At 46.8% G+C, this 24,619-nt stretch overlaps 1 protein-coding gene across 2 annotated transcripts; it reads left to right on the top strand.

Annotated features, from left to right (window-relative positions):
• The first annotated feature begins 2,661 nt into the window (after positions 1-2,661).
• Positions 2,662-22,934, top strand: LOC135261901 (tripartite motif-containing protein 46-like). Of its 2 annotated transcripts, XM_064348586.1 has the most exons (12): positions 2,665-3,141; positions 7,372-7,627; positions 9,391-9,541; positions 11,010-11,208; positions 12,267-12,413; positions 12,896-12,991; positions 13,741-13,994; positions 15,499-15,620; positions 16,342-16,692; positions 18,956-19,185; positions 19,577-19,644; positions 20,140-22,934. In XM_064348586.1, exons 1-12 carry the CDS (start codon positions 3,082-3,084, stop codon positions 20,582-20,584), a joined length of 2,379 nt encoding a protein of 792 aa, XP_064204656.1. In that variant the 5' UTR covers positions 2,665-3,081; the 3' UTR covers positions 20,585-22,934. The 2 variants fall into 2 exon arrangements, with proteins under 2 accessions (XP_064204655.1, XP_064204656.1); XM_064348585.1 differs by lacking the exons at positions 18,956-19,185; positions 19,577-19,644; positions 20,140-22,934 and adding an exon at positions 17,372-18,482 and having other exon boundaries at positions 2,662-3,141.
• The last annotated feature ends 1,685 nt before the right edge of the window (positions 22,935-24,619 follow it).

The following is a 24,619-nucleotide window of genomic DNA, read 5'->3' as shown; positions in this document are numbered from 1 at the left end:
TAACTGCAATAGTGAAATGCCGTCTACTGGCCAGGGTATAGGGTGTGGGGGTGGGGGGCACATACCACATAATGCACTGCAATCACACCCACTCTTTAGTTTTTTCTTTTTTTCTTGGCGATGGGGGTTTGGGGGAGTGACATAAACAGGTGCGTTAGCCGTCCGGACGTCTCCTATAGCTAAAGGTAGGTCTATAATATGAGATCTCCAGTGTCATATACCTTGAGGGGTGGTGGCACATGTGATTGCTTCTTTCGTTTACAGTTAAGCCAAATAAGCGCTTAAAGTTAATTTAGAAGACATCTGAAACGCCCCCACGCTTTGCTATGGAGTCAGAATCACGTCATTGGCAGTTCTGGGCGGGGGGTTCGTGGGCAGCATTGTTCTTCTTTCAGAACTCCGAAACACCCAGTGCTCATTACGAATAATCAGCGGAGCACGGTTTCACTGTCACTGCCTTCCCACAGTGGTCCTGATCGTCTTTTCTGGGGGCGAATGTTTGGGGAAATAAAACTTAGGATGTGGTTTTTTGACTTTATGAACACACAAGGCACCGCATTCCAGATGTGGACTGACAGGAAAACTGAGGAGCTGGGCAACTCGTAAACGTGTAGCAATCATTTCATTAAACTGCAATCTTTTGGCAGACGCTGTTGTCCAGGCAGTCATATAGTAGTGCAAAACAGTGTTGTTCTCAGGAATACAAAAAAATGCAGTATCAACAAGAAGACACAGAGGCCCATTTCTCGGCCAGAAGTGTAAAGTTAACCTAACAAACAGCTATTTTCAATGTAACAAAACAATGTACGACTAGACATATAATCTATTTTGCACAGCTATACCCATAACACTGTCCAAAAAGACATCCAGAAAAAGAGAAAGAAAAGTCCCGGCTCTTCTCCGCTCTCGACCGTTGATGCTGGAATGACCCTCCCCACCCAGGAAGACAGGTTCGCCGGCAGCCTTCCGCAAACGTCTCAAAACGCACCGTTTCAAATTGCACCTTCATGATTCTATTCAGCTCAACGTTTCTATTTATAAAAAAACTAACTAATAGCCTAGGTGTAGAAGCATGCTCCTTGAAGGTGACGCATGTGATTGTAACTGCACCTGTCTCAAACTGTAGGCTAATTCATGTTGAAAGGTACAGGTAAGCATAACATAACTTTCCGACATGACATAGCCGGAATGACCAAGCCTTTCGGAGCACAAGCTTAAATACCTTGAGCGTCTTGCACTGAAAGAGTGGAAATCGACCGACTTGTGTTACAGATACTTTTCTGCCACCTCCTGGCAAAAACCGTGAACTGCATTTAGGTAAAATAGGAAACATAAACCTCACGTTACCCATTGGACTGACTAAGGGTCACAAACCCTATATCTGTAATGGTACATCGAAGTGTAAACTCTGAAATACAATGTCAAACGTAGTCAAACTAAATAAATAAATTAAAAAAAATAACCCCCCACATATTTCTTACTGAAATGCTCACAGAGTGCCAGCATGTCCTATGTCCGTGGTGCACTGAAGTACAGAAAAAAATAATGTGTGCTCAGTAGTGGTAAGCTCAAGGCCAAAATGGGACCTCCAGTAAAGCCCCTGTCAGTGTGCTTTGGTAAATGGACCTTTTTGGGAAGAGAATGTGATTGGTCTGAGCAGACCAATCAAAATACTTAAGTACTAAATACTAAACACCTAAATGACACTGTCTGTCTGCCTCCCTAATTCAAGGCGTAACTATTGCAGAAATTTTACAGACTGACTGGGTTAAGTCTGTAGCTTTTCAGCAATTGTATATAAGGGCCCAAAAAGCCAAAATGTGCATACATTTTAAAAAAATGTATCCCATAATTAAACAGGCAAGTATTAAGTGCGGATCTTTTACTGTTACTAATAACATTGGGGATTACATAAATACCATGCAGGCACCATCTTGTATTCAACAATATAACAATACCATCCTGTATTCATGTAACCCACAAGCAGTTAAAGGATGCTGTCAAGAAATTATAGTCAGATTCTGGTTCTCTTCAATATATTCTTGCAGACCTTACATAGGTCTAAAATTCTAAAATGACTAGGCAAAAAAATATTTTCTTCATATATGTAGATCTCATTCGTGCTCTAATAGTTTGTAGTGCATTGAATGCTCGGTTTAATGATGTTTATTAAATTAATGCTTTTCTTTCTTCCCTCTACTCTGTTCTGCTCTGTTGTGTCTGTCGCGTGCTATTGGGTCTGATTTACAAAATGGGATTCATTAGTAAAATGATTTAATAATATCAGGCAGTTGCAGCAGAGCTCGATCTGCCTCCGCGTGCAGCCTGCTGTATAGGAGACCGATGACCCGCTTTATTTATTTATTTATTTATTTATTTATTTATTTATTTATTTATTTATTTATTTATTGGACGTTTATGAGCTTCTTGGTTGATGGTTGTCCATGCTCACGAAGACGCTGATGTGAAAAAGATGGAAAGTTTTTATCTCGGACTAAAAAAATAATAAACTTTATAATTCGCGAAAAATAATACATGAAGAAAACGGACGTAATGTGCTGATACAAAAATGCAAACCTTCAAGGGATATATTATTGCGCACGCGCGCCACCAACCATTCCCCCATCCAAACACCTTTAGTGCTGTTTATTATCCGAGACTGTAACGAAAACGTCTGAACCAGTTATTATTATTATTATAGCAATTCAACTGTGGATAGAGGAGCTTAGGTAATTCCAAAGGGCATTAAATATTAAGGCAGACAGAAGACCGAACGTTTCCCACCGGATTTCGTTTGCAGTAGCCTACCCTAATAATACATTTTTATTTCTGTCCATTTAGTCACATATTCCTGGTACTGTCCATGTGTAGGCGAGTAGCCTAACCATTGGTAATTACTGAAAAATGAATTGCACACAGGACGAATCTAGCCGTGCGTTTTTTCTAACCCACGTGTTTATTCATGTATCATAGTTTCTTCTTCCGTGTTTTACATGAATGTGGCAGACACCCTGCGCCTTCGTGCGTCTGTTTTATACCGCACTGATGTCACGGTAACAACAACAGCGCGTGCACTAAGGAATGGAAGAAGGGGAGTTCAAAGCGTTTGCTTCTATAATGGATGCATTGGTTCGCATAAGTGTGAGTATTATCATTATTGTATAAGTGCTGTGAGTATTGTTTTGCTGTAAGCACTATCGATGGCTTTCATAAACAACAGGGATTCCATATCTAGCCTACTAAAACGAGCTGAATAGGACGCCACAGGCTAGCATTTGGAGCTGTGGGCTGAGTCAAATGTGGACTACCGCTTCGAATAATTTTAATGTTTGTCTGCACGTCGATATTGCGTTTTCAGTTTCAATCATTAAGTCTTAATTTTAGTTTTATCATCTGTGGTGTTTTTTCAGATGTATTTTCTCATATGTGTTCCACTTCGCTGTTTCTGTCTGTAATTCTCAATTTGGGGGTTTGGGCCTTCATGTATTTTCATAGAAACAGCTACAGATCTTTTTAGCTACGTTTGACTGCGGCGATATCAGACAGAGTCTGCTGATTATTGTTAAAATTTTGAAATAATAGGCTAATGCTTTTGTCTCGGTGTCGAGAAAGGGTAGCGCATTTTTTATTCAACCTGTCCGACTTTAAAAAAAAACATGTAGCCTATTCTTTGTTTTCAGAGATTGTTGAAAAATTATATTTTCGTTCCCTCATTCAGTCGAGACTAAGATAAGCTACGCATCGACAGACAAGTAGGATACTCCAAACAGTCTAAATTCAGGCAACTCGTAGCCTATTACTGGGGGGGAGGATGTTTGTTGCTATGGAAACGGGATGCTGGCGTACGGAGGTTAACCTGCATGCGCAGAGAGACGGACAAGCTTGCAAGCGGCAAGAGTAACCTACATTACATTAACTAATGAGGGCGTGGGACAAATAAAGAACGTGTGGTAGATGCAGAAAGAGGGGATGTCGAAGGGGATATTCGGTATTTGGCACATACATACACACAAGACACAGCTGGGCTAGTTTAAGGAATAAATAATAAATTCGTAACATTATAATCAACCAACGTTTAGAACCAACGTGGGCTATCTCTCACCTTAGCGTTCGTTGCGAAGGCTGTACATATTTTCTTCCTTCCCTCGATAGGAATAAAAATTATCTTTCCCTGTAACCCCCCTCCCCCCCGGGGGGATGCCGGCCCGACTGAGGCGGGTGGGTGGGGGGACATTCCTATCATGGCGCCCAGATACCAGGTGAAGGTAAGATCGCGTGTCTGGCTCTCGGGTACTGTTCTGTGACAGCAACGCTGCCCTAATAAAAAAATAAAACAAAAAATGCAGAATTTAGCGTTCGATGAGCACATTCGCTCGCATTTGCGAAGGAATTTTGCGGAATGAGCTGCATTTTGCCCTGTCTTCTTGGAAAAGGGCGGACGTGTATAGATTCGGCCCGTGCTGACATTGGTGAATGACAAGAGATATACAGAGGGTAGGATGGGCAGTTTTGATTGTCACCTTTGCCACCGGTTAGTCCTTGAAGACTTTTCCGGTCATTTTCCTTTTTCATACTGTAGCCTCGGTTTATTGTTGTACAATGCGAATGTTTATGCTTAACATAGATACCGTAAGCTATCACTGTTTTCAGCAACAAGAATATGAGGCTGATTTACGTATTCAGGTTTAATAATACGACAGTAAAATCTATAACAATTTACAAATTAGCGATGTATTTGGGAGAAACAAAATGTCCTCCCCACCCCCGTTGTCCGCCTTTGCGATCGATAGGAGTTATATGCCCGACTGGCTTTCCCTGTAATCCGTTTAATTAAATGTAGCGATTGTTCATAGAAATGCATTAACCTCGTGCCTTACGGGATACAGTCTGAGATCAGCTAATGTACTGCAGTTTTTTGCGTCTTTTTCGCTGGCGTATTTGCATTGCGCGTACAGGTGTCCTTTGCGTTTCGTGAGCACTGGCACCGTGGCACGTGCGTTCCCACCTACATGGGCTATATGGACTAGGAGCGTATTTAGAGCTTCGCGGGAGCACAGCAGTGAGGGGTCACTTGACCTTATTTTTAACCAAACCATTTTCAGTTGAGCTGGTTAGTGATTGGCAGCAATCATAAATGAATCATTGATGATAGTTCATCCGATTAGTTAATGCATATTCATTGTATGAGAGTGATCGGGGTGCTATTTGTTGGACACACGTTATGGCGATAAAGTAAGATATGGTCAAGTTGTGCATCCAGTGCACAGCACATACTTTTTTCTTTTTTTTCAAACTTCAAAATAATTGTTAATTAAAACGAACGCGGCATGTACTGTATATGCCGGTTGTACACAGGTCCATGCATGTGTGGAGTCCGTGTGACGTCCCTCGGTAAGACAGACTTGACAGAGGCTTGGATTAAATAATTAAGTTCTGGTTGATATACATATTTCATTAGTCTAGCCCCGACAATCTATCAACAGGAGCTATTTATATAAAGATTCATTTTTTCTTGCTCGCCCTGGCTGCTAATAATTCTCCTCCTTCCTCCCTTTCCCCCTCTCTCCATCCAGATATTTGTTTTTGTCCCTGGACAGAGGTATTCCTCTTTTTCTCTTTTTTCTCCTTTTCTCTTCTCTCTTCTCTGTTTCCTTTTCCTTCCCCTGACCTTCTTCCTCACACCAGTTCAGTCTTTCTTTCTCTTTTTCCTTCTCACCCTTTTCCCAAGTCTTTTGTTTTAACCCTGTCTCTCCCCCTCTCTTTTTTTTGCATATGTCTCTCCCTCTTTCTCTCTCTCTCTCCTCTGGTCTCTCTTTCTGTAGATGGGCAGTTACACAAATACATATAGTGGAAATACGCAAAAGCATGCGAGTGTTTCATATGTAATGTGGTTCTTTTTTGTGCGGTTTATAATTCCTGCACTGCCTACAGAGCACCCTACACATCCATTGATATGATTGTAAACATTAATATTCATTCGTTTAATTTTGGGGGCATTTTGTAGCAAGACTTACAGTATTTTAGTGTATAATTGTCCATACCTTGTGGCAACGCACTTCCTCACCCACCTAATCAGGCTCAGTCTTAGTTTCTTAAACTTGTGTTCAACAAGCTAGCTATTTTGTGAACTTTATGAGATTATAGGCCAGTGCTTACCTTTTTTTTCAGTCAGGTCCCCATTTTTAGGCACAACCCCCCTCTCCCCCAAACAACTGTGTTTCCACTTGGATGCCATTTTCTTTTTGGTTTCTAATGGACTCCCCCCCCCACCTCATTTTGGAAAGCACTGTCAGAGGCTATGTAAGGTAACCGTTGGTAACCCTCGTAAGCGTTACTCTTGTGGCAGTTTGTTCTTCGGGAGCCATTTTGTTCTGCCTGCGTTTCCTTTTCAGACTGTTAGCTGGCGCTAGCGATCGTTCGAGTCGAACAGATTAAAAGTTGGAATTGGTTTTCAGCCATTAGCAACCATTTTGCAAAAACAAAAAAAGGCGAACCCAACAAGTAGTTCAGTTTTATATTCAGACTTAAACTGTTATCTTATTTCTATTACTTTAGGCTATGAGTCAAATGTAGACAAAAATACTGACAGTAGGGTAAGACAGTTTGACTCATTTCATGATTTGTCAATGAGGTAAGAAAATTTCAGTTGTCAAGCAAACAGCAACTCTAGACAAGCTCATATTTTCGAGTTGAGGGGGAAGACAATAAAATTTTAAGTCTCATTAGAAGGCTAAAACACTTGTTAAGACAGTCTTTTTTTGCAGTGTAGTTGAATGTGCATGTGTTCCCCACCTCACTGCAAAACCTGTTAAAATCTTTACGAGTATTTTAGTCTTATATTTTGACACAAGATCTTATTTCTATCACTTTTTTTGCCACGTAAGACAAAAAGATTGACAATGAGGTGCGACACTTTGACTCATTTGGAAGTTTTGCCAAAGAGGTGGGACTGTGACACTTCTTCAGCAAAAAGTAACTTACAACAAGCTAATACTTTCTACTTGAGAGAAAAAAATAAGACTTAAAATCTCTGTAGATGACTTAAGACCCTGTGTGGGGGGAGGTGTGTGTGTGTGTGTGTGTGTGTGCGTGTGTGTATGTGTATGGTGTGTGTTCTTGTGAGTGCGTGTGTGAATGTGTATGGTGTGTGTTCGTGTGTGTGTGTGTGTGTGTGTGCGTGCCCGTGTGTGTGTGCGTGTGTGTGTGTGTGTGTGTCTGTGTGTGTGGTGTGTCTGTGTGTGTGAGTGTGTCTCTTGTGGATAATTGCTGTCGCGTGCCCTAGGACAAGATCACCAAGGCGATTAGAAGACCCTTGATGAGTCTCTTTTTTTGCGGTGCGTTTTAACAGGCGTCTGTTGTGTGTGTGTTCAGTCCAATATGAAGAGCATGGAGAGGGAGCTGCGGTGCCCGGTGTGTACGGAGCTGGTGAAGCAGCCCATCGTCCTGCCCTGCCAGCACAGCGTGTGCCTCCTGTGTGCCTCCGGGGTCCTGGTCCAGAACGGCTACCCGGCCCCGGACCTCCCGCCCGAGCCCAACTCGCCCGCCTCCACCCCCAACACCCGCTCGCCCCGCCAGGCCCGCCGGCCCGCGCCCAAGGCCGACCGCGTGGACCGCGTGCTCCGCGCCGGTGAGTGTGCCCGTCGCCGCGGGGCCGCCCGCCGCGGAGAGACGCGATTGGCCCGGCCCAGGGAACCGACGGCACTCTCATTGGCTGTCTCGGGGGTGATGTCACATTCCGTGCTCGCCCGTGTGGAGTGGAGGGGGGGGTCCGTTGGTCAAATCTCACGGCCACCGTAAGGGCGGAGCCAGGGGGGTGAATTAGCGTTAGCGTTAGCATTAGCTTATTAGCGTCAGCGCTACGGGACGTCCATCGCGCACGTGTGGGCTGCTTTGAAAGGCTGCCGTTGCGTTAACGCACAGGCCGCCTAACGGAAACGGCCTTTGTCCGACAGGACCCCCCCGCGAATCATTTCAGGCCGTCGCTGATGTTCACAGCGGCTGTTTCTTCTTTGGCTTTTTTTTCTTCTTTTTCTCAAGTGATGCATGAGGGCAAACATCTTCTGCATACCATTAGTGTTAGGCTGTCGAAAAAGATGCATTGCCTAAGTGCATAAACCGAGAAGGTTCCCTCTTAATCTCAATTAATGAAAAGCTGTTTCTTATTTTGCTCTCTCGTGGGAAGAACACTGGCATGGACACAAATAACGATGCTTTTTTTTTTTACATTATTCTAAATGAGAGGGTCAAGAGTAAGTCAGAGGGGAAGCCAACACTCATCAGCCCCCTCTACCCAGAAAAAGGAGGGCAAAAGGTCCAGGAAAGAGGCAGAACCATGAGCAGTAAAGGATTTCTTTACCCTGGCCACGCCTCTGGAGGCTGAAGCTAGCCAATTAACAGGCTGGAACACTGAAGAAGTAGCGCAGTGCATATGACTTAGTTTAACCCATTGAAGAGTAGGGTTCTTCAGAATGTTTTTTTTTTCTCTAAATTCTAAGTCAGTGTTCTAGAACTCCACTGCTTTCAGTTACCAGCAACGATTGTGACATCAGCATTAGAATGTTACATCAGCAATAGAATGTTCAGTTAAGAATGTTCCGATCTCGTGTTTGTGATCTCACACACTGCATGTTGGCCGCTCTGCTCTGTTAGTTGGCTAGTTTCCGCCTTGGGTAGGGAAATTCTTCACAGGTCAAGAGTTTGTTTGTGATTGGCTGCGTATGGCCCCAGAGCAACCAGTCGAAAGACGAGGATGTATGTAATTAGCGCGGTTATCAGCAATGTCACGCACAGTAAAATTTCCAGTGTCAGTTAATGCAACTCTAACAGTACATATGAGTCCAACTGGGACCGTATGTTACTTCGTAAGAGTCGATTTAACAGTGAACATTTTACTGTGCAGAAAGCAACATTGGTATAATCTCTGGAAATAGTCACTCATGGATGCAAACTATTTAAGTGAATGGCCTGCTCAGTTGCATAATGGTGGAAGCCTTATGTTGTAATGGTCCAGTTCTGCACACCGTTGCACATTGTTGCAAACCCCGTCAGCATCTGGCACAGCGGCAGCAGTAGTGCCCTGACTTTGGAACAGTGAAGATCTGTTGAACTGAGATGAACCTAATTCCTGGAATCCAAAAATGGGTGGAGCTACTGAAAGCAGCTAAAAGCATTGATTTGTACAAATAGCGCTGGCTTGCTGTGGGGAGTAAAGCCTTCTGATTGGTTTAAAACTGTCGGTGATTGACAGCTCTTGGTAGTCCCTCCCATTATGAGGCCCATCACTATTTTCAGACCTTAGGCAACTCTGAATTTGCAGACAGCTCACGGCACCCTCCATGTTTTGCTATGACCCTCCACTGGATTCCGCCACCCCCCCGCCCCCCTCTTCAGGATTTGGGACGTACCCAGGGAGGAGGCGCAAGGAGGGCCCTCCCCCCGTCGTGCTGTTCCCCTGCCCGCCCTGCCAGAGGGAGGTGGAGCTGGGGGAGAGGGGGCTGGCCGACTGCCTCCGGAACCTCACCCTGGAGCGCATAGTGGAGAGGTACCCCTCTACTCCTCTTTGTCTGTTACTCCTCCTCCTCTTTTACTCTTCATCCTCACCCCCTTTTACTCGTCCTCCTCTTTTACTCTCACCCTCATCCACCATTCTCCTCCTCCTTTACTCCTCCTCCTCTTTTACTCTCACCCTCATCCACTGTTCTCCTCCTCATTTACTCCTCATCCTCTTTTACTCTTCATCCACATCCCCTTTCTCCTCCTCTTTTACTCCTCATCCTCTTTTACTCTAGTTTGAGGTGCTGCTCACCTGCTCTGTTTCCCTGAGTACAGATCTACATCACACTGGCTCTTGTTATTCATGTGAATTATTATTATTATTATTATTATTCTTATTATTATTAGTAGTAGTAGTAGTAGTATTCATGAGTGCGCTTTATGAAAAGCACTGTATAAATAAAGTTATCATCATTATCTTTGGCCTTTCACATTTTAGGTCATCTTTGGATGCAATTGCACACTAAATTAAGGTGGTGTAATATATGCAGTGACTTCATCTGTTACCATACCGTACCATCTGCTGGGCCCAGCCAAATGGGGCCACAGGTGACTTTGATTTGGATTAGTACACAATTTTGAATATATTTTCAGTTTGGGGAGCATTGGAGCTTTCAGATGAGCTCTAAGTGCTGTCCTCTTCAGTTCTGATTCATCCTACTCCCTCTCTCTCTCTCTCTCTCTCTCTCTCATTCTCTCTCTCTCTCTCTCTTTCTCTAGCTGTCATTCTCCTGTCCCCCTTACTCTTTCTTTCCCTCTCAAACTGTCTTTTTTCTGACTCTCTTTCCTTACCTCTGTATCTTTCTCTTTCTCTTGTCCTCTGTTAATTTCTGCATGAATGCTTCCTTTCTCTCTCTTTCATTCTCATTCTCCCCGCTTAGTGTTTAGTTTAAACTTCGCTTCGTTGACATGACAAACATGCATTTCTTTATCCAACCTATTTATGTATGCCATTACAAAACAAGTAAAAGAAAAGGATTTAAAAAAAAACGAATAATATACAATTTATAATTTATGTTCATGCAGAATTAGAAATATCCACTGGCTGTTCTGCTAACATTAGTTCATTAATAATTTCAAAATGGACGTGACTGCTCATTGGCCAGTTAAAAGGCCAATCAGATGTCAGATAAAGGTATAAGATTGCAAAAGGTCTGGAGCACGCAGATGCAAAATAAGCCCCTTAATGGTGCAAAATAAACCAGACTCGCTTCGTTGGCTGCTGCATCATCATCAGAGTCATATTAGCTGTGTTATGTTCCAAGGTGTCACTCGTTTAATAGCACTATATCACTCGGGGGCAGCTATGTATTATTTTGTGCTTTTTAATGGTGCGTTACATTCCATTAATTTCTTATATACTCCATTTCCCACAACACCCCGCGCGCCAACTACGGCAAGCAGCGTATGACAAAATACACAACGAGCTGGTTAATGGTGGGTCGTCTGCCCCGCAGGTACCGGCACACGGTGAGCCTGGGCTCGGTGGCGGTCATGTGTCAGTTCTGCAAGCCGCCCCAGGCCCTGGAGGCCACCAAAGGCTGCGCCGACTGCAGGTCCAGCTTCTGCAACGAGTGCTTCAAGCTGTACCACCCGTGGGGGACGCCCCGCGCCCAGCACGAGCACGTCCTGCCCACCCTCAACTTCAGACCCAAGGTGAGGCGGGGGGGGCGGGTCTGGGCGTCGCGGAATGTTCCAGAGTCAAGGCGGCTGTTGACTTTGTGTGCTGGCTTGGCTAGACCGCTGTTGTGTGTGTGTTCATGTGTGCGTGTGTGTGTGTGTGTGCGAGTGTGTGGGCATGTATTACTATCTTTGTGAGAACCAAATGTCCCCACAAGGATAGAAAGATGAGGAAAATTACGCAAGGTGGGGACCTTTTGCTGGTCCCCACAAGTTCAAGAGGCTGTTTAGGGTTAGGACTTAGGTTAGGTTACAATTGGTTAGGGTTAGGTTAAGTTAGGCATGTAGTGTTGTGGTTAGGGTTAGGGTTAGGTTAGAGTTATGGAATGAATGTAAGTCAATGTGAAGTCCTCAAGTATGCATACGAACATGCATGTGTGTGTGTGTGTGTGTGTGTCACTGTCATTGTGTCTGCACCAGTACTAGCTGTCTTGCCCTATTACTTTCTCTTTTCATATCCACTATCCACTTGCAACTGTTTTCACCCTACGTCACTGCAAAAAAAGTCTGCTTAACAAACATTTCAGTCTTGTAATGAGAGCTAAAATCTTATATTCTAAAAAATGTTCACTTGTTTTATGTTACTTTTCGTTGTTAATTGAAATTGTCTACCGCATTTGCAAATCTTGAACTGAACATAAGATTTTAATTCTAAATCTAAAGTCATTGTTAAGATGGACTTTTTTGGTTTTTCCATCTTTCCCTACCTTTACTCTGGGTCTCCCCCTTGGTCTCCCTTCATCGAGGGTACCCCGTGAAGTTGTTTAACACTTTGGAAAAAGAAGTCAATACTTTCTTTTGTCTTTTAAAAATATGTAAATATAGGTTACTGCATGTTGAACATCCCAACAGCCCAACTGTAATAAAGCAGTAAGTGGTATATCGGCATTATCGTCACGGCTACAGGGTGCTGTTAGGTGAGAGGCAGACCAGATATGTGTGTGTGGGCGGGGTGTAGGGGGTCGTGTAAATGAGTGAGGAGGGATTGGGGAGCCCCTGTCCCACTCCCCGCCTCCCCCCGCGGCTCTCCCCAGGTTCTGAGCTGCCCGGAGCACGAGCAGGAGCGCCTGCAGTTCTACTGCAAGTCCTGCCAGCGGCTGCTGTGCTCCCTGTGCAAACTGCGCCGAGCCCACACCGGGCACAGGGTCACGCCCGTCGCCCACGCCTACCAGACGCTCAAGGTGGGGGTGTGTGTGTGTGTGTGTGGGAGGAGGTGTGTGTGCATGTGCGTGTGAGTGTGTGTGTGTGTGTGTGGGGGGGGGAGGTGTGAGTGTGTGTGTGTGTGTGGGGGAGGTGTGTGTGTGTGTGTGTGTGTGTGTGTGTGCGGGGGTGTGTGCGTGTGTGTGTGTGTGTGTGGGGGGGGTGTGTGTGTGTGTGTGTGTGGGGGGGGTGTGCTTGTGTGTGTGCATGAGGGAGGAGGTGTGTGTGTGTGAGTGTGCGTGCGTGTGTGTGTGAGTGCGTGTGTGTATGTGCATGGTGCATGTTCATGTGAGTGCGTGTGTGCGTGTGTGAATGTGTATGGTGTGTGTTCGTGTGTGTGTGTGTGCATGTGCGTGTGTGAGAGTGTGTGTGTGTGTGTATGTGTATATGTGCGTGCTTGACTGTGTGTACGAGAGTGTGTGTGAGTGTGTCACTTGTGGATAATCACTGTCGTGTACCCTAGGACAAGATCACCAAGGCGATTAACTACATCCTGGCCAATCAGGACACTGTCCAGGCCCAGATGACTCAGCTAGAAAATGCCATCACACAAACGGAGGTAATCTAGCACTAACCAAACACACCGCTACATAGCACATCATGCAGAGTGTGCTAACCTAGCACTAACCAAACACACCGCTACACAGCACGTCATGCAGAGTGTGCTAATCTAGCTCTAACCAAACACACCGCTACACAGCACATCATGCAGAGCGTGGTAATCTAGCACTAACGAAACACACCGCTACACAACACATCATGCAGAGTGTGGTAATCTAGCACTAACCAAACACACTGCTACACAGCACATCATGCAGAGTGTGGTAATCTAGCACTAACCAAACACACCGCTACACAGCACATCATGCAGAGTGTGGTAATCTAGCACTAACCAAACACACCGCTACACAGCACATCATGCAGGGTGTGCTAATCTAGCACTAACCGAACACTAACTTTAGGTTACAAGCCCAGCTCATTACCCATTACACTACACTGCTGCCCCATTAAAGCTGGTGTTGTGAGATGGCCTGCTGTGTAGTTGCTGTGCAGTTGCTGTGTAGTTGCTGTGCAGTTGCTGTGCAGTTGCTGTGTAGTTGCTGTGCAGTTGCTATACAGTTGCTATGCAGTTGCTGTGTAGTTGCTGTGCAGTTGCTGTGCAGTTGCTGTGCAGTTGCTATACAGTTGCTGTGTAGTTGCTGTGCAGTTGCTGTGTAGTTGCTATGCAGTTGCTGTGTAGTTGTCTGTGAGCGGTTGGGTGTTAGTGCTGGGTGAGTCTGAGGGTCTGAGGCCTGGCTCCCGGTCCAGGTGAACAGTGGCTCGACGCGGGACCAGCTGGCCCGGTGCGTGCGGGAGCTGGGCGCGGCGCTGGACGAGCGGCAGGGGGCGCTGGGCCAGGCGGTGGAGGGGGCGCGGCTGCGGCGGGTGGAGGCGCTGGCGGCCCAGGTGACAGAGAGGCGGAGCCTGCTGGAGCACGCCGGCCTGCTGGCCTTCTCCCAGGAGCTGCTCAAGGAGACCGACCCGCCTTGCTTCGTCCAGGCCGCACGCCTCACACACAGCAGGTCTGTGCCTTCTCACCTACTCACCTGCCCACGCATCTACTTACCTGCTCACACACCTACTCACCTGCCCACGCATCTACTTACCTGCTCACACACCTACTCACCTGCCCATACATCTACTTACCTACTCGCCTGCCCATACATCTACTTACCTACCCGCCTGCCCCACTCTACTTACCTTCACACATCTCCTCCTACCTTACACCGCCTACACCTACTCGCTTCCCATCATCTACTTACCTATGCTGCCATGCATCACTTACCTACTCGCCTGCCCATACATCTACTTACCTGAACACACACGTACTCGCATGCGCACACATCTACTTACCTGCTTAACCACATACTCACCTGCCCACACATCTACTTACCTGCACACACACCTACTCAGCTGCCCATACATTACATTACATTACATTACAGGCATTTAGCAGACGCTCTTATCCAGAGCAACTTACATTGTATCCAATTATACAGCTGGATATATACTGAAGCAATTTCAGTTATACCTGCTCAAGGCACACGATGTGTCCTGCCCAGAATCGAACCTGCGACCTTTCGGTTACCAGCCCAGTTCCTTACCCACTGTGCTACACTCCGTCCTACTTACCTACTCAGCTGCCCATCTACTTACCTACTCAGCTGCCCATACATCTACTTACCTACTCACCTTTCCATACATCTACTTACCTACTCGCCTGCTCATACATCTACTTACCTACTCGCCTTCCCATACATCTACTTACCTCTGCCTTCCCATCACTCTAACTACTCACCTTCCCATACATCTACTTACCTACTCGCCTGCCCATAAATCTACTTACCTACTCGCCTTCCCATACATCTACCTACCTACTCGTCTTCCCATAAATCTACTTACCTACTCGCCTTCCCATACATCTACTTACCTACTCGCCTGCCCATACATCTACTTACCGGCACACACACCTACTCGCCTGCCCATACATCTACTTACCTGCACACACATATATTGTTTTATATATGTTTTACATGTACGTGCAGGTCTCTCTTGAAAAAGAGATCTCGATCTCAATGAGACTACCTGCTTAAATAAAGGAAATACTTACCTGTTTACCCACCTACTCACCTGCCCACTCATCTACTTACCTTCTTACCCACCTACTCACCTGCCCATGCATCTACTTACCTGCACACACAGCTACTCACCTGCCTACCCACACACACCCAACTGCGTGCACATTTGCAGCCTTCCCTCCTCCCCCTTTTCCCTCTCTTTGCTCTTCCGCTCTTTTTTCTCTGCCGCAGTCTAACCCTCTTCCCCCCCTACCTCTCCTCTGCGTGCGGTTTCTTTGGGGCGTCGCCTGGGTCTATAGAACGAGGCAAAGGCAGCTGCGCGGGGAGTCGCTCTAGCCAATCGGCGACGGGGAAAACGAAGGGGGCGGGGAGGCGCCGCGCGGTTTGCAACCGGACGGCTCGTTTCGCGCGCTAACGAAGTCTTCCCGTTATCTCCGCCATCGCCCAGGCTGACAAGGGCCGTCGAGTCGCTCCAGTGCTTCTCCCTCGCCGCCGACCCCTCCTTCCGACACTTCCAGCTGGACGTCTCCAGGGAGCTGAAGCTGCTCGGCAACATGGACTTCATCCGCGGTGAGAGAGGGAGGCAGGGAGGGAGGGAGGGGGCCACGCGTTAAGGGGCGGGGCCAGGCATTGAGGAGAGTGGTGTGAGGCAGGGGACGGGGTGGAGCGGCGTTCTTTCTGTGTTCGGCTTCATTGCGATCAAACAGTCAGTTGTTTAGCTTGAGGCAACCTTCTCAGTAGAGCAGCATGGTTCAGAAGGTGCCCAGAACAGAAATTCTGTGGGTTTTTGCAGATAGAACATGAAGTGGGTGGAAAAAGTCGAGCAATTATGAAAACTTCCAAAAGGAACCCAGACCTCGGTCAAATACTTACTTGAAATATTTTTAAATCTTTCGATTTGCTGGTAAAAAAAAACATTGAAAAAACTCTGGAGATCCATGAAAATTTTCAGTAAAGTATGCTACTAATAAGGAAGTACAGCAGTGTTGAAAAAAGAATGTTCTAAATGTTGGATGGAGGTTAATGTGCGTAGTGTTATTATGTTTTATTGTGTCACTTTGAAATTTGGATTTCAAAGCAGGATTACTGAGTTATCTGGGTAACTGCACTCTGTTAAACATGGAACAGCTCTTTTTACTTCAGTCCATGTTCCAGATTTGGGAGGGTTCCGGGTTTTACTGAGCGCAGTTATCCAGGTGACCCAGTGATCCTGCTTCGTGACACAGGCCCCTGAATACGCATCATAAATACAAATAAAGTTTTCTTAACTGCTTTTGCCTTTGCCCACCAGCGCCATTGGCCCCTGTGATTGACACCCAGCGCACCCTGGCCTACGACCAGCTCTTCCTGTGCTGGCGGCTGCCTCAGGACTCCGCCCCCGCCTGGCACTTCTCCGTGGAGTTCCGCCGGCGCGGGGCGGGGCTCCGGGGCGGGAGCGGGATCGGGGGCGGGGTCAGGGGCCGGGCCGGCGCCGGAGGGGGCCGCGGGGGGTGGCACCGGCTGGAGGAGGTGGGCGGGACCAGCGCGGTGATTGACAGGCTGGAGATGAACAGCGTGTACGTCCTCCGGGTGAGGGGCTGCAACAAGGCCGGTTTCGGGGAGTACAGCGAGGAGGTGTACCTCCACACCCCGCCCGCCCCAGGTAAGAGCCCACACCCAGAACCGCACACGCTTAAAAATATATATATATTACCTGCTTAACCTGTTCTATTTGCTGTGATGGCTTCCTCGTAGCAGTTATGCTACATTTTACTTTACACCAGGCTGGCCAGTGGAGGATGGGCTCCCCCTCTATAGCCGGGTTCCTCTCGAGATTTCTGCCCATTGGGGCGTTTTTTTCTCCGTTTGAGGGTTTTCTCCTCACTGGGAGTTTTTTTTTACCTTTTGTACCTGCTATTTTGAAGTTCAGGCCTGGTGTTTGCTCTGTTTGCTCTTTTTGCTCTGTCTCTTGCCTTGCTACTCTGTAAAGCGTCTTTGTGACAGTTCTCAGTAAAAAGACTTGAATTGAATTGTATTGTCAGTAGGAACTGTAAAGCGGCAGAATTCATTTGTCTCAATGGCAGACAAGTCAAATAATTATTTGAAAAAAGGGTAAACCCTTTTGCCGCCAGTAAAATATCAAGAGATTGTTGACAGTTTTGAAATAGATCGAAATCTATTTGGTGATTGAACGTTTTGGTCCGTAAAGTTGTTTCATGCATTAAAAATTCTCAGCAAACTCATTGGTTGATGTGTCCATGAGCTCCAGTATATTAACTCATATTTTTTCTTTCTGTCCATCCCTCCTTTTGTCTCTTTATTTTCCCATTTACCCATTCTAGTCTTTTCCCTCAATGCATCCCAGCTCAGCCGTCCTTCACCTCACCCCCTCTTCTCCGTATCCCTTTTTCTTCTCCTTCTCTTCAGTTCTTCCATCCTCACCATTCGCCTTATCTCACAGGGACTCTGTAAGCCCCGCACTCCCTCCCTCCACCTGTCCATCTGTCCGTCTGTCCGTCTCTCACTCTCAGCCTGCACGTCTTCTGCTGAAGACACGTGCTCGCTCCATTAACACTTTGAAGAGTAGGTCTTTTTGAATGTTTTCTTTTGTTCTTTCAAAATTCTCCATCAGTGTTCTAGAACTCCATTTTGAACTCCTTTCAGTTACCAGCAGTGATTGTGACATCAGCATTAGAATGCTCAGCTAAGAACATTCTAATCGTGTATTCATGATCTCACACCTTGAAGTGCAGCGTGTTAATGATGGCTCTGTGCGTTTGTTAAGACTGGAACTTAACAAATGGGTTCAGCGGTTGGTCCCGCTGACCCCGGGGGAAGACTGATGATCCAGACCCGAATTCCTCTGAGACTCCCTGCCCTTTGCGCGGTCCCCCTCGTCTGTTTCTCTCCTTTTTCTCTTTTTAAATCTGTCCTCCCGTCTCCGTCGCTAAGATATACTGCCCTCCTGTCAGAGCCGTGGAACCTTCCCTCCTTCCCCGATTGCAGCTGGTGTTTGCCCAGAATGCTCTTGCCTTCTTCCTCTTCTTCTCTCGTTCTACCCTCCTCCCTTCTTTCCGTGTATTTTTCCCCCTGGGATCCTAATTTTCCTTTCTGTTGCTCTACCTTTCCTTCCCTCCTGCTCCCTCCTTTCTTGCCACCTTGCACCTGCTCTGTTTCCTTCCTCACTGCCTCAACATCTCTCCTGCTGTCTCTGTCCATCTCCCCCCGCCCACCCATCCGCCTCTCCCTGTCGTCCTTTCCTCCTCATTTCATCCGTTTGTTCCTCCTCTGTAACCCTCGGCCCTGACACTTATCCCTGTCCATACCCCCACCCTTAACCCTGCCCCTTAACCCCACCCCTGTCTCTCACCCCACCCTTAACCCTGCCCCTTAACCCCACCCCTGTCTCTCACCCCACCCTTAACCCTGCCCCTTAACCCCACCCCTGTCTCTCACCCCCACTTACCCTGCCTCTTTACCCCACCCCCGCTCTCACCCCACCCTTAACCCTGCCCCTTAACCCCACCCCTGTCTCTCACCCCACACTTAACCCTGCCCCTCAACCCCACCCCTGTCTCTCACCCCACACTTAACCCCACCCCTGTCTCTCACCCACCCTTAACCCTGGCCCTTAACCCCACCCCTGTCTCTCACCCCACCTATCCCCACCCCTGTCTCTTCCCTCACCCTTAACCCCACCCCTGTCTCTCTCCCCACCCTTAACCCCACCCCTGCTCTCTCTTCCCCACCAACCCCATTCCCTCTCCTCCCCGCCTACACCCTCACATCACCACCCCCCTGTCTCCTTTCCCCTTTCATCACCTCCCCTTCTCTCTCTCTCCCCCCCCTCCCTCTCTTTCCCCTTCCTCATCCCTTTCCTCCCCTTCTCCTCCCCCTCTCCCTCCTCCCTCTCCCCCTCCCCTCAGTGCTGAGCTTCTCTCTGGACCCGCGTTGGGGTCCGCACGCTGAGCGCTTGGTGCTCAGTAAGGAGCAGCGCTGCGCCCGCAGCGTGCCCGGCCTCTCCCTCCTGCAGGCGGCCGACCGCGCCCTCACCTCCTGCCACCTCACCGCCGACCTGCTGGTGGGCGACATGGCCGTCACCCAGGGGCGACACTACTGGGCGTGCTCAGTGGAGCCCGGGTCCTACCTGGTCAAGGCGAGTTTGCACATGTTAAGGGCGGGGGAAGGGGGGTTTACTGGGCCTAAATGGAACAGAATGCACTGCAGCATACTGTATTGTAAAATGTGGATTTTATAATGATAAATATCTGTTGGAGTTTTAGTCTCTGTAAAGCACCTCTGTCTCTCTCTCTCTTTCTGTTTCTCTATCTCTCTCTCTCTCTCTCTTTCTCTCCCCATCTCTTTCCCTCTCTCTGTCTCTCTCTCTCACTCTCTCATTCTGCCTCTCTTTCTCTTTCTGTTTCTCTATGTCTCTCTCTCTCTTTCTCTCCCCATCTCTCTCTCCCTCTCTCTCTCTGTGTCTCTCTCCCTCTCTCACTCTGTCTCTCTCTCCTTCTCTCACTCTGTGTCTCTCTCTCTCTCTGCAGGGGGGGGTGGGTCTGGAAGCTCGGCTGCAGGAGTGGTTTCATCTGCCTCAGGACATGCCCAGCCCCCGGTGAGAGAGAGAGAGAGAGAGAGAGAGGGGTGGGGATGAAGGGTGGGGATCAGTGAGATGTGTGGTGGGGGTGTAAAGAGGGGCAACTGGAAATAGAAGGACGAGTGAGGGAGTGGGTAATAGATGAAAAGAAAGGGAGGGAATATGAGTGGAAAAGGAGGGAGGAAAGATGAGCAGAAAAGGAGGGAGGAAAGGGAGGGAAAGATGAATGCGGGGGAGCTGTGAGAGGAGAACAAGGGAGAAAAGAAAAGGGGAAAATGGAAGAGAGCTGTGGGAGAACTGTGGCAGAGGAGGGTGGAAGGCAAAAGGAAGCAGGGAAAAGAAAGGAGAGAAAGTGAGAGAGGAATAAAATATGTGTGATATTCCTCTCTTCTTTTCCGTTTCCTCCTCTCCTCCCTTCCTTCTCATCCCACGTTCCTCCCTCCTTCTCCACTCCTCTCCTCCCTTCCTTCTCATCCCACGTTCCTCCCTCCTTCTCCGCTCCTCTCCTCCCAGCTACGACCCCGACAGCGGCCACGACAGCGTTGCCGAGGAGATGCTGGAGTCTCCGCCCCCCTTTGTGTTCCTGACCGTGGGCATGGGCAAGATCTACCTGCCGCAGATGGTGAACTCCAACCACTGTTGCCCCGGCGACCCCGCCGGCCTGCGTGACCCCTCCGCTAACCTCAACAGCGGCGCCCCCTCGCCCCTGGGCCTCACCGTCCCCCTGCCCCCCCGGCTCGGGCTCTGCCTGGACGTGGAGAAGGGTCGCGTCACCTTCTACGACGCCCACTCCCTCCGGCCCCTGTGGGAGGGGCCCGTGGATTGCTCCGCCCCCGTTTGCCCGGCGTTCTGTTTCATTGGCGGAGGGGTGCTCCAGCTGCAGGAGCTGGTGGCCAATCGGAATGCGGAGCTTCCCCAGGCCAGAAGGGTCACCATCCAATCGTGTGGGAGCAACTGAGAGAAGTTGTCTGCATAACTGAATTAAACGTGCATTAAGCTATTTTCATTAGCCGAACAACACGTAAATATGAATCACGAATATGAATATGAAAGTTTTTTTTTTTACTTTGTCAAGAAGAAATAGTTTGCTTTTTATATAATCAAATTAGAAAATTGAAATTTATTTTGTAATATTGTTGTTCATATTTTCCATTTACACTAAGCCTATAGCTTTGGTTGGCAGTTGCCAGTCACGTTTATGCGAATATATTTAAACTGTGAATGACTCAGTATAACTTAATACGTATATTCTGGCTAAGTATGGAGTTTATCTGTATAAGTGCAAGACTGCATAACCAAGGAAATTCAAATTTCTGAATGATTTTATTGTTTTACTTAGGCCTGTGCCTCTGCAGTAGAGCCATTTTGTACTCAGCTGCTCGTGAAGGAAGACAGATGATGGCTCGTTCTTAAACCAATCCGCTCGCCTCATTTGTGTTTTACACAAGAAGGACGAGGTCGGCATCTTTCAAAGACTGATAGTTTATTATGTTCACTCAAGTATTCTGACTGTTGACTATAATACAGGGATATACAGCCTTTACAAATCATATGCAAATGGAAAAACGTATGAGAACTCTTATTGGAACTGTGTTCATGTCTAATTTTATTATTATTATTATTATTATTATTATTCGAGGCATGGGAAGAGAGAACAATATTACTATTTAGTAGTGTTATTTTAATAGGTTGCCAATGAACCTGTACAACTGTCAGGAAAGATTCACCTTTTACTGTAGTGAACAGTGTGTGTGTGCATGTGTTTTTGCGTTTGTGTGTGTGTGTGTGTGTGTGTCTGTCTATGTCTGGGTGTGTGTGTGTATGTTCATATGTAAAAAAAAATCAGTGGGAGAAAGCAAGTGGCACAATTAAAATAGAGCCAATGTTTCAATTATATAACTGCATAGAGCAAAAAACGCATAAGTCAGCTTTATTCAGTCAATAGTCAGGAACTGTACTCAGCTTGAGCTTGGTACAGTGCATCTACATAAACACAGGAGATTACAGCGATTCAGGTGTGTGTGTATGTGTGTGTGTGCGTGTGTGTGTGTGTGTGTGGAACTTAAAACCTGAATGCCCCAGACAGTTTTATTCTTTGCAACTAAGTTTATTATTATTATTATTATTATTATTATTATTATTATTATTATTATTATTATTATTATTATTACTACTATTATTGTTGTTGTTACTACTACTATTACTACTACTGCTACTACTAACAATAATACTAATAATAATATAATAATAATAAGGAATGTTTTAAGGAATGGAATTGGTTTTATTATATAAACCTGCAGTGCTACACGGGAATGACTATCTTTTTGTTGCTATTTATTTAGACTCTGTAAAACCTAAAATGAAAAGAAAAATAAAGTCCAAATAAGTGAACTCCCTAACCTGTCCCCGCAGGGTTGGTCTCTGCAGCTAGGAACTGCACGCAGCACACACTGGTGCAATTTGTCTGTTTGGTACACGTCACATCTCGAGAGCATACCTCTGTGTTTCTAATGACTATGACACTGGGACCTTCTGTGGCATCAAAACACTAGACTTGATTCATTACTACCTCACTGTAGAAGAAGCACTGTAGGTTGATTTTTGCCTTTCTCGTTAAAACAAATTCTGTGCACTGTTTTTACAGTAAAGGACAGAGACTTGCTTTTACACACTAGTCCAACACGCTGTGCAGTGTAGGCATCCAGCCACGATGCAAGGTTCTAGAAGGCCTTCTCTGCTCATTTCAACAATGCCTCTGTATCACCAGCAGGTGGCAGCATTACATGTATTGACTGCAAGGAAAATCGCGGTCTGCAATGAAATATCCACTGGCAGGATAGGCTTTGGCTAACGTCCGAAGTTGCCTGAACTGCAGTTGAAATAGCAGTTGTCCTAAACAATTCTCAGTCTAAAGCAGCTTAACAGAATTTTCGGAAATTGTGATACTTTTTTTTAGTTGTGGTTATGCAGCAGATTGCAACATATTCCACCGATGGATTTTGTTGCAGCCTCATTGTCACTGAATGCCTTCTTTACTAATCGAAAAGCTCATCAACAGTTTGCAGAGACAAGTGTGTTTCAGAGATTTAATCACACACAGGGTTTATTCAAGAACAGTCCAGATGTGTTCAATGAATGATAACATTTGCATACTTTGTACTAAGGAAACACAGCAAGTGGTCATTTTCCACACAACAGACAAGTGTGCTTTTAAGTATCTGTTACCTACCTTCTTTTTCAAAGAAGGATGTACAGATACCATCAAAAAAGGTGTCCTTTGATTCCATTAATGTCATTTGGTTGGCCTAATAATTGTGCAAGTGAGGATTGATCGGTTTTCAATTCTGGTCGTGTGTGGAAGGAGAAAAACAGGACTGAAGGGAAAAGAAAAGGTGAGGGGGGGGGGAGATGCAGGAGGTCCACAGTGTTCTTCTCTGACTGTCGAGATAAATTGTTGTGCTCTTTTTTCTGGCAGCAGGGGACAATGTTACCATCTGTGTCACTCGATCACTTGCTCTAGCTCTCTCTTTTGTTAAAGGCATACTATGCAGGATTTTTTAGTCTGGCTGTGGTCCTGTGTTTACAATCAAAGAAGTCTCCTCCTCCTCTGTCTTCAACCCCGCCCACTCACCTTGAGTGCCCCGCCTAATGGAGCTAGCTGGACAGCTAGAGTATCATTAGTACCATGAATTGAGAAACCATGAGTGACAGTAAGAAGACAGGTTTGATTATAGCTTAATTAATTCCCTTACGTTCAATGTAATGGTGGTTTTAGATCCTTGTGAAAGTTCTTATTGCAGGTCCAACATAAAAAAGGGGCCACACCAATAAACGTCCCAAACCCATTTTACAATAACAAATACAGGTAAAGATGCACTAATTCGGTCAAAGTGCATAAAGACAGAGATTTCCAGTGCATCATAGACTTCTTTTATAATAGGTTACTTTATAATATTTTCAGGGTAAAAATCCTGCATAGTATGCCTTCCGCTTCAGTTCATAAGCTTCAGTTCATAAAATGGCCACATGGTGGCGCCCTTTCTTCCCTCCGCTGCGGCTGCACTTTGGCCGCACGTCTTTACGCCCCGTACTCATCTTTCCAAACGCAGTTGTTGCAGGTGTTAAAACGCCTCGCACTTAAGTGGCAGAACCGGCGAATTCAGCCTAATTCTTTACGGTGCAGCCAAAGTACTTGTGCAATTCAATACGTAACCCAGTACTTTTGGCAATAAGTCAAAAACGGGCAGGTTCGGTTTGTTTCCACAGCACCGCGTGATTTAAGGGCTACGGTATTGTGGGCAGTGTATGTTTCATGTACGCTAGCAAAGTATATGCTAGCAATTGTCATGGAGATGATGTGCACGCCGTGTAATATGAAAATATGTCATCGGGTGATTTCTTTCCAGCAATAAATCGAGAAGGCTGTTCATATTTCCTAACGCAGCCTTTGTCCTGTTGAGCTTGTTGAAGCGGACGACAGAGTTTTAAACGCGGCGAGGCCTGGAGCTCGGAGGTAAGGCAAGATCAGGTATCAGCGTGAGGTGTACAAAAACAGGACCGATAAATGGTCGAGAGAAGTGGAAAGAGCGACAGAGAGGGAGGGAATAGGGGGAGGGGAGAGGATCAAAACAGTTGGACTACAAAAAGAGAAAACACCCGGCTGACCATCTATAGTCCGTGACCTTTAATCCCGCGCGTAACTGAGTCAACACTTGACCCCTCACTCTCCCTCGGGTCAAGGGTCAGAGGTCGGCAGGTGCCGGAGGGAGTCGGGAGTTCCGCGGGTCAGATATCTCCGAGGTGAGGGGCAGCTGGATCCGAAGGAGCCGCAGCCCCGCCAACGCCAACTACAAAGAGCGGGCTATTTATACGGTGGTGACGCAGCCTTGTCCTGTTTGACGCCGCATCGATCTGCCACCCCGACGACGGGATGCTCCCCAGTCAGTGTTCCAAAGCGCCGATGCCAATATCAATGAAGCGCGGCCCAGTTTGG

The sequence above is a fragment of the Anguilla rostrata genome, chromosome 8 (genome assembly GCF_018555375.3).
Source record: "Anguilla rostrata isolate EN2019 chromosome 8, ASM1855537v3, whole genome shotgun sequence".
In the NCBI taxonomy this organism is placed as follows: domain Eukaryota; kingdom Metazoa; phylum Chordata; class Actinopteri; order Anguilliformes; family Anguillidae; genus Anguilla; species Anguilla rostrata.
This window is presented reverse-complemented; position numbering and strand designations above follow the sequence as displayed.

Excerpts from the sequence above, each read along its gene's own strand:
- LOC135261901 (XM_064348586.1), top strand. The coding sequence starts at position 3,082 with ATGGAAGAAGGGGAGTTCAAAGCGTTTGCTTCTATAATGGATGCATTG. Across the intron at positions 7,628-9,390 it reads GGACCGCGTGCTCCGCGCCG|GATTTGGGACGTACCCAGGG; the intron begins GTGAGTGTGCCC and ends CCCCCTCTTCAG. Across the intron at positions 9,542-11,009 it reads CTGGAGCGCATAGTGGAGAG|GTACCGGCACACGGTGAGCC; the intron begins GTACCCCTCTAC and ends TCTGCCCCGCAG.